Source organism: Nematostella vectensis, chromosome 5 (assembly GCF_932526225.1).
Source record: "Nematostella vectensis chromosome 5, jaNemVect1.1, whole genome shotgun sequence".
Lineage (NCBI taxonomy): Eukaryota > Metazoa > Cnidaria > Anthozoa > Actiniaria > Edwardsiidae > Nematostella > Nematostella vectensis.
The window spans coordinates 8,907,751-8,924,128 of record NC_064038.1 but is presented as its reverse complement, the minus strand read 5'-3'; the positions used below and the strand labels follow the sequence as shown (position 1 = coordinate 8,924,128).

The 16,378-nt window shown below is 44.4% G+C and overlaps 1 protein-coding gene across 2 annotated transcripts in view; it reads right to left on the bottom strand.

Moving 5' to 3' along the window:
• LOC5518160 (C-myc promoter-binding protein) overlaps positions 1–15,855 on the bottom strand; it is a 40,460-nt gene extending 24,605 nt beyond the window's left edge. For both annotated transcript variants that reach the window (XM_032362665.2, XM_048727706.1), the window contains exons 1-21: positions 15,677–15,855; positions 13,763–14,084; positions 13,325–13,514; positions 12,891–12,947; positions 12,171–12,240; positions 11,653–11,822; positions 11,000–11,089; positions 10,604–10,746; positions 9,787–9,853; positions 9,610–9,668; positions 9,018–9,162; positions 4,768–4,861; positions 4,111–4,192; positions 3,840–3,885; positions 3,380–3,458; positions 2,876–2,952; positions 2,641–2,708; positions 2,307–2,380; positions 2,144–2,205; positions 1,723–1,806; positions 1,504–1,550 (exon numbers count right to left, since the gene is read on the bottom strand). In XM_032362665.2, the coding sequence (XP_032218556.1) occupies positions 1,504–1,550; positions 1,723–1,806; positions 2,144–2,205; positions 2,307–2,380; positions 2,641–2,708; positions 2,876–2,952; positions 3,380–3,458; positions 3,840–3,885; positions 4,111–4,192; positions 4,768–4,861; positions 9,018–9,162; positions 9,610–9,668; positions 9,787–9,853; positions 10,604–10,746; positions 11,000–11,089; positions 11,653–11,822; positions 12,171–12,240; positions 12,891–12,947; positions 13,325–13,514; positions 13,763–14,064 (2,006 nt within the window). In that variant the 5' untranslated portion in view covers positions 14,065–14,084; positions 15,677–15,855. The remainder of the gene's footprint in view (positions 1–1,503; positions 1,551–1,722; positions 1,807–2,143; positions 2,206–2,306; positions 2,381–2,640; positions 2,709–2,875; positions 2,953–3,379; positions 3,459–3,839; positions 3,886–4,110; positions 4,193–4,767; positions 4,862–9,017; positions 9,163–9,609; positions 9,669–9,786; positions 9,854–10,603; positions 10,747–10,999; positions 11,090–11,652; positions 11,823–12,170; positions 12,241–12,890; positions 12,948–13,324; positions 13,515–13,762; positions 14,085–15,676) is intronic.
• Positions 15,856–16,378: the final 523 nt, after the last annotated feature.

Sequence of the window (16,378 nt, the reverse complement as noted above, 5' to 3'; positions counted from 1 at the left end):
CACGAGTTTGCATAACGTAGTGAAAACCTGATAATAGGAACACCTTTAGGACACCTCAAAGTGCGGCGTAAAGTATGCATTGCAATTTAGTCGACATTAATATTATTTCTAGATGCGTTTTTAGCAAATAAATGGTCAACATTTCGAAAGCTCCCCTCCCACACACCCTTGAGTTATGGGCCTGGTAGGCCTATAACGATAGCCCGAAAGTGGTCATGGGTCTCCCACACACCCTTGAGTCATGGGCCTCACAGGCCTATTATATATATAACGATAGCCCGAAAGTGGCCATGGGTCTCCCACGCACCCTTGAGTCATTGGCCTGACAGGCCTATTATATATTATAACGATAGCCCGAAATTGGCCATGGGTCTCCCACACACCCTCGAGTCATGGGCCTGACAGGCCTATTATATATATAACGATAGCCCGAAAGTGGTCATGGGTCTCCCACACACCCTTGAGTCATGGGCCTCACAGGCCTATTATATATATAACGATAGCCCGAAAGTGGCCATGGGTCTCCCACACACCCTTGAGTCATGGGCCTGAAAGGCCTATTATATATTATAACGATAGCCCGAAATTGGCCATGGGTCTCCCACGCACCCTTGAGTCATTGGCCTGACAGGCCTATTATATATATAACGATAGCCCGAAAGTGGCCATGGGTCTCCCACGCACCCTTGAGTCATTGGCCTGACAGGCCTATTATATATATAACGATAGCCCGAAATTGGCCATGGGTCTCCCACACACCCTTGAGTCATGGGCCTGACAGGCCTATTATATATATATAACGATAGCCCGAAAGTGGTCATGGGTCTCCCACACACCCTCGAGTCATGGGCCTGGTAGGCCTATCATACATGGGTCTCCCACACACCCTTGAGTCATGGGCCTGGTAGGCCTATTATATATATAAAGATAGCCCGAAAGTGGCCACGAGTGGTGGCTTAGTGCGGCTTAGTAGCTTAGGCCCCCGAGGCTTGTGGTTAGTGACTGATGACATCAAACATACAGCACATATACAGTAGAGAAAGAATGCGTTAAAATACTGAAAAGATTGCCTCACGGTTCACTGCATGTATTCTCAAATGTATGCGGAATCCTGGGTTTCCAATGTTCTGTCATTCGCAAGGCTAATTTGTGAATGTCATAAGTATTCTCATATTAGAGATGATCTCCCAATCGAGTTCCTAAAATTACACTACATGAAGTATGTTGTTAAACTCCTCCCTCGACATGAGCAAGACATGATCCAGCCTTTTAGCAAAGATCTGCGCTGGAGAGTAATTTACCATCAAAATTTGCAAGACTCGTCTTTTGAAGACACTTGCAGAGTACTCTTTGTTGGGAAATTATTTGCATACGATACCAGAAAACGCTACGTTGTTCGCAATTTGCACGAACGTTGTTGGCGAACATATGTGTATGTCGAATGACAGAACATTGGATGCCCGGGATACCGCATATATTTGAAAATAGGTGTAACTACAATACCTTGTGGAAGACTCATCTACCTCAATGAGAGGCTTAGGCGAATCAAGCTGAAAGAGAAATACATATGAGAAAAAGAAAAAAAAAATTGTGAGCATGGACTGGACCCCAAAATGTCACGGTGGTAAATTATAAGGAAATGGGATAAGCCATATTGGGGGAAAGAGTGTGGGTGAAAAATATTTCCTTGCTGTTGATAATCCTGATTTGAAACACAATCACCTTCTCTTGACATTCATCAAAGAACGCCAGAAGTGCATCCTGGGAAGTGACGAAAGACCGCTGCTCAATGAACCGACTGAACATCTACAAGAAAGGAATTGTGTTACTAGGCATGACATGAGTCAAGGCAAAGTATTGGGCTCAGACAGTCCCGTCTCTTATCATATATGCAGTAGCATCTATGTTGTTCTCTAGATCCCTCCCCTGAGCCTGGTATTTTAAAAATACCAAAGTTTGCATTTGCATCTAAGATTTTCTGAGGAGGGAGGGGAATAAAGGTATAGATATGTTGGAGAAAATGTTTACAAAGAGACAATTTTTCCATAGGGACCACTTCTTGTAGCCGGATGAGGTGGGTGGAGTATGGTCCCTCCCAAGGTGATTCGCCTGCTGGTTGTAATTGTCTCAAACTATGTCTAACCTGAGTTATTGTCAACTGCTGGAAGAACTTCTGGTGTGAGCTTGGTCTACTCTTTAGGAAACCTGCAAATAAAAATATCAAAATTTAATTTTAATACATTGAGACTCCTGTGGCGCATAAATAGACAAGTGCACTGGGTCCATTCAAATGCTGAATGACTTACCTTGCAGATCAAAGAGTGACGTAACATCGCACGTTTCTTGAGTTGGCCGAGAGGTAATGGGCTTGAGATAGCTCCTAAATAGCAGAAGGAATTATAGAATGCTGCTCAAACACTCTTTGTTATAGTTAACATTTGAAAACAGGTTTGTTTCTTGGAGAGAAAAAAAAAACAATACAAGTTTGTAGTTGAATACTTGATTAACTTTATCTGATTGTCGCATTTGAATGAGCCAGTGGATATAGATTACTTGAAGTCAACCTACACTTCCTCCCTTTTCTTCTAGAGGCATATAATTTTATCGTCTGAGGGAAAGACAGTGCAATAACATACTTACCCATAGCCTTTCAAGATGACAGCCATGAATCGGAGGAAAGCTTCTTGTATTGAAACTTCTAGAGCAAGCTGACAAAAATATTGAAAGAAGTTTAAGCAGTGCGGAGAGTGGAGATTTTGAATAAACTTTCTAGTATTTTATAAAATATTTCAATATACTTATTGGTATGAGCTTTACTTCTGGAAGTCAGAGAACCCATGTGTGATGATCATGATTGGTTATTATAGAGACATACCCTCTTTCTAGAATGTGTAGTGTCATGATCCAATGGAGCAAGCTCTATGGCAGTCTCGGTGATATCAACTCCATAGGCTGCCAAACAACAAAGCAATAGCTTACACATGAATTCCTTTATAATTATACACCTACTGCAATTGCTCAAGCAATAGTTGGGGCAAAATACATGAAGTTTTATTCATTTGAATATTGATATTTTGTACCACATGAAAGCAGAAATCCAGAAAAATAACAAAACAAGCGTTTAATGACAAAAATGTTGTGGCGGGCAGTTCTGTCAGTTAATTGTCTCTTCTAATACAGTATACAGTATGACAGTTCCCCTCATCATCCAATAGTTGCAACACAAATAAGCACCCTAATATTATACAATAATAAAAACATTATTCATTCACAAATCAATGTAATGTATTGGAAAACTTATGCAGGTCATTTTCAGCTCACGCTGGCTACAGGAGCTACATATTAAATACATACAGAAGAACACAAAAATCGTACTCACCTTCTTTCTCTTTGTGGTAGAGTTGATAAAGCTGGTAGTACAACTCCATTAGTCTGTCACGCAATACTTTTCCTGGTTTCTACGATGCAAACAGAAAATGCTATTAAGACCACTCATTTGTACTAGGGAGGCGAGGTTGGAATTAAGAGAGGGATATAAAACTTTATGTTGTCCAAATGTGTCAGCTAAACCACCACCACCACCCCCCCCACCACCACCAAAAAAAGAGGGGGGTAGGGAGAATCAAATACAGAATTTTTTAACATGACCCTACCCCCCCCCCCTTTTGTCTGTTATTGTTTTCTTGTTCTCTTGTGTTCTTGCACTTATTAACAGATAAACACAGGGATTGACAATGTGAATTGAGGGCTTATTTCATGATAAACTTATTTTTTGGTTATAAATGGAAGTACCAAAGCTTCCATGTGGCTCATGATATTAGCACCCACTGGTATATTACCTTTGGTAAGGACTTCCAAGAAGCTGATGGCTTGATTTCTAGAGCCCTTGGATTACATAAAAATAACCATTGTCAGTGCTGGAGGCATATAAATTATGTTATGAATAGAGTGACAGATCCACACACAAAATTGATATGCATGATATGGTAGGTAACAGTCAATCAAACTATATTTTTAACCTAAGCAATCCTCAGTCTCAGTGTTGTGTTTGTAAAGTAAGCATTTTCTTTCTATGTGAAGAAAGGAGCAGGTACAGTATAGGCCTCTTACTGGGAGATCATAATTGTGTCCAGATCAACGGATGTGACGTCATCAGGGGGGTCATACTGGTCGAAATAACGAGAGTCGATACCTGCAAGGCAATCATGAATATTAGCTGGTACTGTACAACAATAATCACCAATAGAGAGATAGTAAGCAAGGACGAAGAGGGAAAATTTTTGGAGACCAGAAAGGACGGTGGGGTAGATGGGTTGTTCAGGGGTGGTAGACAGGTAGGGGTAGACAGGTAGGGGTAGGGTCGGCCCCACTTTTTTAAGTGGGGGAGGGTGGGTGGGGGCAAGGCAAATAGTATCTCTAAAAGTATCTCAAATTCCACTCAGAAAAGTGGAGTTGAATTTAATGTAAAAATTATCCCTCTGAGACTTGTATGTAAACAATAATGAATTTGCAAGAAGAGATCACATGACTGTTTGGGTGGCAAACTAGTGTGCCCTCAGGCCGTTTAGCGGCGAAATAACAGCAAAAAGGTTTTAGTTTCATTTACAGATTTTATTTTTCTGTCGTTCTCTGGTGTGAAAGGGGCAGTCATTTCTGATTTTTTGTTTGATTTTTTTGTTTAGAATTTGCCCAGAAAAGTCGTGTTATCTCTTAGCGCAAGTCCCCTATAGGGAAGATGGTCAATGCTGCATATGAGGCCTTACTCACCAATAATAAAAGGACAGGGGGCACACAAGACATCATTCAGAGCCACTGGACAAAGAGGGATGTAAGGACACTGCCATGTAAAAGGGAATAAAACCTGCCAACAAAATAGGACTCAGAGTTATAAATAGCAGGCAGAAAGAGACATTTGATGTATTTATATACCAGGTGTATTATTATTTGTGACAATGCAAGTGCTTATGTTTTGGCCAAAACCACTTTCACGATTTTCAAGTGAGTTTCTCTTTGTATTACTTTTCACCATTTTAAAGTTATGCTTTGATTGTTCTTTGTTGATACGATAGGATTTGGCATTTTGGATGTTTCAGTTATACTTTATGTCAAATTCAGCGAATCACGCCCACAAATGCAGAGGGGGTTTTACTGCCTGCTATTGTTTCTTCACAGCCTTGCCCTAGCTTACCACAGCCTTGCCCTAGCACACCACAGCCTTGCCCTAGCACACCACAGCCTTGCCCTAGCACACCACAGCCTCGCCCTAGCACACCACAGCCTCGCCCTAGCACACCACAGCCTTGCCCTAGCACACCACAGCCTTGCCCTAGCACACCACAGCCTTGCCCTAGCACACCACAGCCTCGCCCTAGCTTACCACAGCCTTGCCCTAGCACACCACAGCCTTGCCCTAGCACACCACAGCCTCGCCCTAGCACACCACAGCCTCGCCCTAGCACACCACAGCCTTGCCCTAGCACACCACAGCCTTGCCCTAGCACACCACAGCCTTGCCCTAGCACACCACAGCCTCGCCCTAGCACACCACAGCCTCGCCCTAGCTTACCACAGCCTTGCCCTAGCACACCACAGCCTTGCCCTAGCTTACCACAGCCTTGCCCTAGCACACCACAGCCTTGCCCTAGCACACCACAGCCTTGCCCTAGCACACCACAGCCTTGCCCTAGCACACCACAGCCTCGCCCTAGCACACCACAGCCTTGCCCTAGCTTACCACAGCCTTGCCCTAGCACACCACAGCCTCGCCCTAGCTTACCACAGCCTTGCCCTAGCACACCACAGCCTTGCCCTAGCACACCACAGCCTTGCCCTAGCACACCACAGCCTTGCCCTAGCACACCACAGCCTTGCCCTAGCTTACCACAGCCTCGCCCTAGCACACCACAGCCTTGCCCTAGCACACCACAGCCTCGCCCTAGCACACCACAGCCTCGCCCTAGCACACCACAGCCTTGCCCTAGCACACCACAGCCTTGCCCTAGCTTACCACAGCCTTGCCCTAGCACACCACAGCCTTGCCCTAGCACACCACAGCCTTGCCCTAGCACACCACAGCCTTGCCCTAGCTTACCACAGCCTTGCCCTAGCACACCACAGCCTTGCCCTAGCACACCACAGCCTTGCCCTAGCACACCACAGCCTCGCCCTAGCACACCACAGCCTTGCCCTAGCTTACCACAGCCTTGCCCTAGCACACCACAGCCTTGCCCTAGCACACCACAGCCTTGCCCTAGCACACCACAGCCTTGCCCTAGCTTACCACAGCCTTGCCCTAGCACACCACAGCCTTGCCCTAGCACACCACAGCCTTGCCCTAGCACACCACAGCCTTGCCCTAGCTTACCACAGCCTTGCCCTAGCACACCACAGCCTTGCCCTAGCACACCACAGCCTTGCCCTAGCACACCACAGCCTTGCCCTAGCTTACCACAGCCTTGCCCTAGCACACCACAGCCTTGCCCTAGCACACCACAGCCTTGCCCTAGCACACCACAGCCTTGCCCTAGCACACCACAGCCTCGCCCTAGCACACCACAGCCTTGCCCTAGCTTACCACAGCCTTGCCCTAGCACACCACAGCCTCGCCCTAGCTTACCACAGCCTTGCCCTAGCACACCACAGCCTTGCCCTAGCACACCACAGCCTTGCCCTAGCACACCACAGCCTTGCCCTAGCACACCACAGCCTTGCCCTAGCACACCACAGCCTTGCCCTAGCACACCACAGCCTTGCCCTAGCACACCACAGCCTCGCCCTAGCACACCACAGCCTCGCCCTAGCACACCACAGCCTTGCCCTAGCACACCACAGCCTTGCCCTAGCACACCACAGCCTTGCCCTAGCACACCACAGCCTCGCCCTAGCACACCACAGCCTCGCCCTAGCTTACCACAGCCTTGCCCTAGCACACCACAGCCTTGCCCTAGCACACCACAGCCTCGCCCTAGCTTACCACAGCCTTGCCCTAGCACACCACAGCCTTGCCCTAGCACACCACAGCCTTGCCCTAGCACACCACAGCCTTGCCCTAGCACACCACAGCCTTGCCCTAGCACACCACAGCCTCGCCCTAGCTTACCACAGCCTTGCCCTAGCACACCACAGCCTTGCCCTAGCACACCACAGCCTTGCCCTAGCACACCACAGCCTCGCCCTAGCTTACCACAGCCTTGCCCTAGCACACCACAGCCTTGCCCTAGCACACCACAGCCTTGCCCTAGCACACCACAGCCTTGCCCTAGCACACCACAGCCTTGCCCTAGCACACCACAGCCTTGCCCTAGCACACCACAGCCTTGCCCTAGCACACCACAGCCTCGCCCTAGCACACCACAGCCTTGCCCTAGCTTACCACAGCCTTGCCCTAGCACACCACAGCCTCGCCCTAGCTTACCACAGCCTTGCCCTAGCACACCACAGCCTTGCCCTAGCACACCACAGCCTCGCCCTAGCTTACCACAGCCTTGCCCTAGCACACCACAGCCTTGCCCTAGCACACCACAGCCTTGCCCTAGCACACCACAGCCTTGCCCTAGCACACCACAGCCTTGCCCTAGCACACCACAGCCTCGCCCTAGCTTACCACAGCCTTGCCCTAGCACACCACAGCCTTGCCCTAGCACACCACAGCCTTGCCCTAGCACACCACAGCCTCGCCCTAGCACACCACAGCCTCGCCCTAGCACACCACAGCCTTGCCCTAGCACACCACAGCCTTGCCCTAGCACACCACAGCCTCGCCCTAGCACACCACAGCCTTGCCCTAGCACACCACAGCCTTGCCCTAGCACACCACAGCCTTGCCCTAGCACACCACAGCCTTGCCCTAGCACACCACAGCCTCGCCCTAGCACACCACAGCCTCGCCCTAGCTTACCACAGCCTTGCCCTAGCACACCACAGCCTTGCCCTAGCTTACCACAGCCTTGCCCTAGCACACCACAGCCTTGCCCTAGCACACCACAGCCTTGCCCTAGCACACCACAGCCTTGCCCTAGCACACCACAGCCTCGCCCTAGCACACCACAGCCTTGCCCTAGCTTACCACAGCCTTGCCCTAGCACACCACAGCCTCGCCCTAGCTTACCACAGCCTTGCCCTAGCACACCACAGCCTTGCCCTAGCACACCACAGCCTTGCCCTAGCACACCACAGCCTTGCCCTAGCACACCACAGCCTTGCCCTAGCACACCACAGCCTCGCCCTAGCACACCACAGCCTCGCCCTAGCTTACCACAGCCTTGCCCTAGCACACCACAGCCTTGCCCTAGCTTACCACAGCCTTGCCCTAGCACACCACAGCCTTGCCCTAGCACACCACAGCCTTGCCCTAGCACACCACAGCCTTGCCCTAGCACACCACAGCCTCGCCCTAGCACACCACAGCCTTGCCCTAGCTTACCACAGCCTTGCCCTAGCACACCACAGCCTCGCCCTAGCTTACCACAGCCTTGCCCTAGCACACCACAGCCTTGCCCTAGCACACCACAGCCTTGCCCTAGCACACCACAGCCTTGCCCTAGCACACCACAGCCTTGCCCTAGCACACCACAGCCTCGCCCTAGCACACCACAGCCTTGCCCTAGCTTACCACAGCCTTGCCCTAGCACACCACAGCCTTGCCCTAGCACACCACAGCCTCGCCCTAGCACACCACAGCCTTGCCCTAGCACACCACAGCCTTGCCCTAGCACACCACAGCCTTGCCCTAGCACACCACAGCCTTGCCCTAGCTTACCACAGCCTTGCCCTAGCTTACCACAGCCTTGCCCTAGCACACCACAGCCTCGCCCTAGCACACCACAGCCTTGCCCTAGCACACCACAGCCTTGCCCTAGCACACCACAGCCTTGCCCTAGCACACCACAGCCTTGCCATAGTACACCACAGCCTTTGCACATGCCACTGGATTCCCAGTATGCAAAAACGAATCATTTTTTATGAACTATCTTATTCCAGACACCTCCCACTTCCACATGGTTATTATCCATACTTACATTAGTCAAAGCTTCAGCAACACTTGTAAGCAGAGCAGGTCGCAGAGAGTGGATCAGAATCTTGTGCTCCGTCAGGATGAGATAAAATAGCAAGAGGCAGTTATCAGGTCCAAGGTGCCGCAGCATGGCGGAATACGACGCTCCACTGGAAAAAAAATTAAAATGTGAAAATTAACCCAAAATAATATAAAACACAAAATAGCCATTATAATACAGAGTCTCTGAGCAGGGTGGCTCACTATTTTAAAAGGGAATTCACAAGGTGGACAGATTTTAGCATTACTTCAGTAAGAAATGAAGAGTATAAATTACCATTGATCTACCATATATACAACATTGTAATATTAACATTACCAAAATCAGATGGAAATATGATGGTTTTGTCAAGAACTGTATTGATTTCTCTACATTTTTAATAAAATGGTATAGATGCCCCCTTTAAGGGGTTGTGGAGGGTTGCAATTAATGAAAAGTACACTGTAGTAAGTTGTCTGTTCCTGCCTCAACAAGTGGGGAATATAATATATGGAGACCAGAGCATAAACAATTACACACATTCTACGATCGACGTAGAATGTAAATTGTGTAATACCTGACAGGTAGAGGAGAGTGATAGAGCTGGCTGATCTCAAATGGCTCATATCTGGTCATCTAGAAAAAATATAGAAGAGCATCAGCATTCATTAATAAAGTGTTACCACAAGCATGCTCCAGAATCTCTGAGTGGTTGTACAGTTTGATGGTTATCTCCTGCTACAATCATCCATACCTCAATAAGTATTCTAGGCCTTTGCGGTGATGGAAATGGAACATCTAGCATCATATTGGCAATATATCTGACAACCAAAGCATGAATAAGGTTCTGTAGTTAGTTCTGGAGGTACTGTTAGGATCATCATTACATGATCATTCATCATCATCATCATTACATGATGACAGTCACAGTAACATGATGTCAGCAATTACAGTTGTAATTGACTACAAAATTACTGTAGGCTCAACAAATTAACCGGCACATACTGTAGCTAGTGAGCACAGGGATCGTGTGTACCCTCCTGGAAAGCTTAAATGTGGGTCATTCCTAAATGAATGATCATCATATATACACACTCTCCACAGGATATCAGAGCAAACCCTGGCTATGTGCCTGCCAGAATTCTACAAAGGCAAAGCAAAGACAATTTTGTTGTTCAAGACTTTGTCATACAATGGGGTGGATCCATGTCTTGGTATTTTTAGGGTTAATTTTTGCCTTCGGGGGGAATTTTTTAGGTAGCAATATTTTAGGGTTTTTTTAATTTTCCAATAAGCATCACTATCACTTTTACCCTATAGAACCCCCCTATCACCCAGGAGAACCCCCCTACCACCCAGGAGAACCCCCTACCACCCAGAACCCTTCTACCACACAGGACCCTTCTACCACCCAGGACCTCCCTATCACCCAGGAGAACCCCTTACCACCCAGGAGAACCCCCCTACCACCCAGGAGGACCCCCTACCACCCAGGAGGACCCCCCTACCACCCAGGACCCTCCTACCACCCAGGACCCTCCTACTACCCAGGACCCCCCTTACTTACTCACCTCTCTATTGGTATCTGTTGTGCTGACACAGAAATACGGTAAAGCTGAGATAAAAACTTCTTAAAAGCCTCAAAGAACGGCCAGTGGGATAAAATACAGATACACTTATTGGTGTGTGCCACCATTGACTTAAGATTGGGGTTCTGAAAAGCAAAAAAATTTATAATGATTTCTTACTTCCTATGTAAAGCAACCTGCACCCAGCTGATACAGACTTTAAAAAGGACAGATCAGCCATTCCTTTGTCATTCCTTGAAAAAAAACACAATCTACTTGCAAAAGAGGATATCTTTGTCTGATATCTGATTTACAGAATTAGAGGGTAAGTTTTTTTGTTACTCAATGAAATAATCAGATGAAAACGGTGCTTTTAGTGTATTGCTTATTAGAGTATACCTGATCATTTAGTTTGAGTGCAACCCTCATCTCCTCTGTGACTTTTTCTTCAGGTAACTGCTCAAAAAATGTAACAGCTGCTCCATAGATCTGAAGAAGAAAAAAAGGATTTTAAATCCAACTTGTTTAAGTTAAAATGATGAAAGTGTTCATGTCTATTCTAACAATGGCTTGTTCCTAAGCATGGTATAAAGAGTTGTTCCTAAGCATGGAATACCAGTGAAATTTGCTGGTAAGCGTTCTGCCAGATAGGCATGAGCTTTTCTCTATCAAGGCCAAAGTGTTCCATGATAAAAGCATGAGCATTCTGCGAGAAGGACACAAGCGTTCCGGCCAAACTCGTGGAAAACCCTGAGCTATGTTTTCATGTGAGTCGTCACATTTAGTCTGCTCTATTTTCCTGAATGACTTTGAATATCTGGACCATAGCATGGGGGTAATCTAAAAGAAACATATGGAAATTACCAGTACAGGTATGGCTGTGAACACCCCCCCAACTTTTGTTAAGGTCTCTGTATAGGGGCAAACCAATATTTTGAGGCCTGCTGTGGACATGTTTGTAACAAACCTGAAGATGCCGACAATTACTGCTTATTTTATTGCCTAATTTCAATTTCCATTTCCAGTCCATTATTTTTTTCCATCCTACCCACCTTTTGACCAGATGCTCCAGTTAAAACGAAGGTAGAGAAAAGAGGGAGAGGGTGTTGACATTTCTCTGGCCAGCATTCAATGATGGCACCAAGAGGGAGACAAAACATGGGCACAGCCTCCGGCAGTGGGAAGCCTTCGTAGTCTTTCTCTGGAAACCGGCTCAGGATATCTACAGGAGGAATTAAGAAAGTACTTCGCATGAAGCCCACACTAACAAGGTTTAGTGCATGAAACCCTTCTGTTCTGGTGGAATAATATGCATATTTCAAGACACACTTCCTTTATGCAGTTATATTTGTTAAAGCTCCTTACTTAATCAAAGACTAGGAAATGCTGGCTTGATTTCCATAAAAAAAGGAAAAATGGCACTAAATGAATATGCCTAGCTTAACAGGGCCTTCTTGTGGATTTTGTAGCAGATACAACAATCAAAAATAAAAGGCTTCCAATTATTTTCAAAGACTTGTATTTAAACGTTAACCTATTGCCTGAAAAAAAAAACACACATAATATTTACCTGCATGATATGTGATGCATTTTGCCCTTGACAAAGATTTTCGATAGCAGAGATACACATCACTACCAACCTAAAAGATGGAACAAAATCACCCATCATAAGGATTACTTGCAAGGGTCTGGAGTAATTTGGTATTTTTCTGGAGGCTTAAAAGCATTTTCAAATGACCTTTGGTCTTTACAATAATTTTGTTTGAACTTCTAGCATCAGGCAGTAGAAATGGATTGAGAATAGTAATTTCAGGGTTTTCATGCATACGTTTAGGAAAATTAAACTTAAAACTTAACAAATTTGTTAGAAGCTGATTATTGTCTTTGCACCTTGTAGAATTCTTAATTATGGAGGGGTAGATAAATATGGTTGTGTCAAAGATATGCAGTAGAAGAGGACTCAAACAGCCACCACACAACTCATGTCTGACCATCAGTGGCAGATCTTGGGTGCACTGAGCAGGCCGTGACCCCCTATTTCCAGATACTTACCATAAAAATAAGGAAATCTATAAAAGAACAATGAATCCCCTATTTTTTCAAAACCCTCTTCATCCCCCCCCCCCTCTTTTTGGAACTTCTGGATCTGCCCCAGACCATTGCTAAGGATCAAAGTTGCTGGTTTTTGAGGATGTAGGAAAACTAGAGAAAGGTAAGATAGACCAAATGGTTCCTGTACTGTACATGGGAATTGGCAAAGATCCAGTAATACAGTAGGTACAGTACCTACCATTCCCTTGTTTAGATTTCTTTCAATAATACAAAAAGCATGAGGTGGCTTCTCTCCCTTGGGAAAGAAAAAAAACAATTAGTTACAAACATTTCTAAATCAATAGAACAATATTCACATTAATTTGCAACATTTCTAAAATAAAGAATGAAGATCAACCACTCCCTTTCATTTGAAAATCCATTATTTTAATCCATTATTTATTTGCGATAGAAAATTTCAAAATAGCAAAAAATGATTGAAGCACAGGGATTGGCTTTCATTTATTAAGAATAGAGCTAATACTCCTTAATGTGTAAGTAAGCTCTTTGTAACAACTAAAAGCACTCTACTTCCCAAAAAAGGAAAAACAATTTAATGAAATTAAATCAATTAGTAGTTTTTGCCTAATGACTTGATGCCGAGCCAGAAAGTCCTGTTCTTAAATCACTCACTTTACTGGCAACAATCACACAGATCTCAGTGACAGCCAGGGAAGTATGAGCCATCTGCTGCGAGGCCCTCCTATAGGTTATATATGTTCTACTGCCTCCACTGTTATTGACATTAGCGGGCCGCCCATATGGGGTGTTTGTGATTATGTCGCACCCTGACATAAGCCGATCTTTACCCTCATACAACACCCTAAAATGAAACCATCAGAACAATAATTTCTTTATAAGAATGTAAGGTAAATTAATAGATAGAGCGAGGTGATTCTTAAGAGCCTTAAAAATATCCAAAAAAATACTATGGTAGTCTTGTTTTACCATAACCCCTCCCTCCCTAAAAAATGCATATATTCCCCCTGCCCTCTCCTCCCCCAAACAAATTCACTTAGATCCCGTCCTGTGGCCTGATTGATGGACCCTGTATGACCAACAACCACTTACCCAATATCAGTGAGGGGTGGCTTGTCAGAGCCCCTCTTATAGCAGAGGAAGCAAGATGGTTGCCTGATAGAACCATGATTCAAATCTGCCGGAAAACCAGCAGGAGATTTCTCTATCCACTCATAGCCTGGTGGTGGCCTTTCTCCCAGACTCTTAAAAATAACAGCTAAATCTGTGATGGGTTCTAGCACAGAAGATACTTCCTCCCCCAGCTTGTCAATGTCTGTAGGTTTGCTGTTCTCCCCGAGTCCAGCCACCACAAAGTAGTCGGCGACTCGTTGAGGCTTGTCACGGTTATCCATAATGGAAAGAGCATTGTAACCTATAAAAAAGAGGATTAATAATAAGTTTAATAACAGGGTTGTCCCTTAGTGCTTACTGCTGGGAAATGCTGTCGGCTTGAAAAGAGTAAGGATGATCACTTGACTTTGTGTCATATTTATCTTGCTTAATCTCCTAGCCACACAGCCTAAACTTTTGATATCATTTGATATCTGATGGGGTTACACAATTGCTTTTTTGTTCCTCAGCATTTGGCTGTATTTTTCACCAATGCTTATGTTGAATTTAAGTGCTAAAACATCAGATATCAAAAAGTCTGTCCTTAACCACTAACAAAATAAATCCCTAACCAGGAACAGTGTTGATGTCATACTGGCTCAGGGTTAGAGTATCAACTTTAGCTGTCAATAAATCTGTCACAAAAACGAGATGAAATGAATTTGACATAAATTTACAGTTGGTAACAAAGGCAAAGTATAAAGCTTATCACTCCATCAAAAAAGTTCAAAGTTCAAAAACATGATAGCTAAATTCTTGTTTTACATAAGTTCAAATGAAACATAATAACAATACTGGAGATATGCCAGAACAGTGACCTTTTGATGACAAGGCAGTGTTTAAATCCTGATCGACAACTGTTAACAATTGACCAAGAAAATTGTGTTATGTTCTTGTGAAACGTTGATGCATAACTTGGTACATAAATAAAATTAATATTTTAATATGATATATATTATATGCCATCCAAGTTTCAATTAAGCATTCTACTACTATTTAGAGCAACATAACAATTGTATATTTTGTCGTCCTCTTCCTAGCGAAAGGAGGGCATATATCACTTTCAAATGTTTAACACAGAAACACGAATCCTTTCGATCTGGAATTACAGTTTGTATACATGCGTACATCAACTTCAGTTATTGAACAAAGGACCTAATGATCTGTAGTTATAAATACTATCAATTTTTTTCTCTTTGTGTGATCGGTTTTAGTACATCACTGTTGTCAACAGTATAATAAGTAACGTTCGTTTTATAGACAGAAACAGTGCAGATTTAGCTTCAATACCAATGGTATGAATACAAATGCTAATTTACAACCGCGTTAAAATCTGACAAAAATAAATGCCTCTAAGATCGAACCACAGATTTTGTTGTTTTGATTTCAAATAGAATTTTCGAAGGGGCTGTGTCGAGCTATATCCACGACCGATTCATTCATTCTCAAAGAATACAAATACCCAGTTATTATTATCCTATGAGGATATGAGGAAATTAATCAAGAAAAAAGGGTGTAGTCTGTGGTGAAATCGATAGAAATTCGAAATTTGTTGAGCAAAAAGGATTATAGAGGTAATTTAGGCGATTTCTTTAATTCGTTCGTTGCTTCTTTTACAGGCAACAGAACTAGTCGACCTTAAAAAGGAAAAAAACTACGTTAAAAAAAAGCTAGAGAAATACTCTCTGCACTACGATGAACCTTGAAAATAAATAAAAATGATTACGGGATTTTTTTTTCAAGTCATAACGCTAAAGTAGAGATTTATAGGCGATATATAGACATTACAAAAGCGTCTAGTCTGTTGTGTTCATACAGTAAGAGGTTTCAACACAGAAGTTCGCTCAAACTTACCCCACTAAACCATAATAAATTTACTTTTATCGGGTTCAAGACATCCCCCACAAGTATTATGAATCCATTGTTCCAAAACAGACTAGAATTTCGGTGAGAAAAGGCCAAAGCCGTCTGTAGTATTACACGAGGCTTGTTTTGTAAATTACAACTACGAAACACACCACAGGGAGGTTACAGAATCATTGACAAAACGTGACTCAGTAGGGGAAGGGCGGGGTGTTTTGTTGTTAAGTTCCGGTCATGTGATCTACCTAGTCCAGACGTGGGACTCTCTTTGCGCTCGACGAATGTACAAAAAGAGTCCCAGGTCTGGACTAGTGATCTACCTAGCTAGGCTTTTTACCGTTATTTTTTCAATAGATTTGCCAAAGATTTATGTGCGCAAGCCAATTACACAAAATATTGGTGCTGGTGCATTTTGTTTTTGCTAATATCAAAAATAAAGAACAAGAGATTTCGTTGATAAAATTGGAAATTGGTATCCTGTGATAATAATTGATTATCAAAATTCGGGTAGAAATATCGCTGGATTTAACGCTATGGCGGTAAAGACTTCATACAAAGAGTGCAACAAAGAATCGATCAAGCCATGATTTGTTTGCAGTCCGACCTACAAGAACAAACAAAAGCGCGCGACTAAATAATCTTTTTCAGCCATAGAAGGGAAGGTTAGTAGCCTAACTAAAAATGATTTTTTAT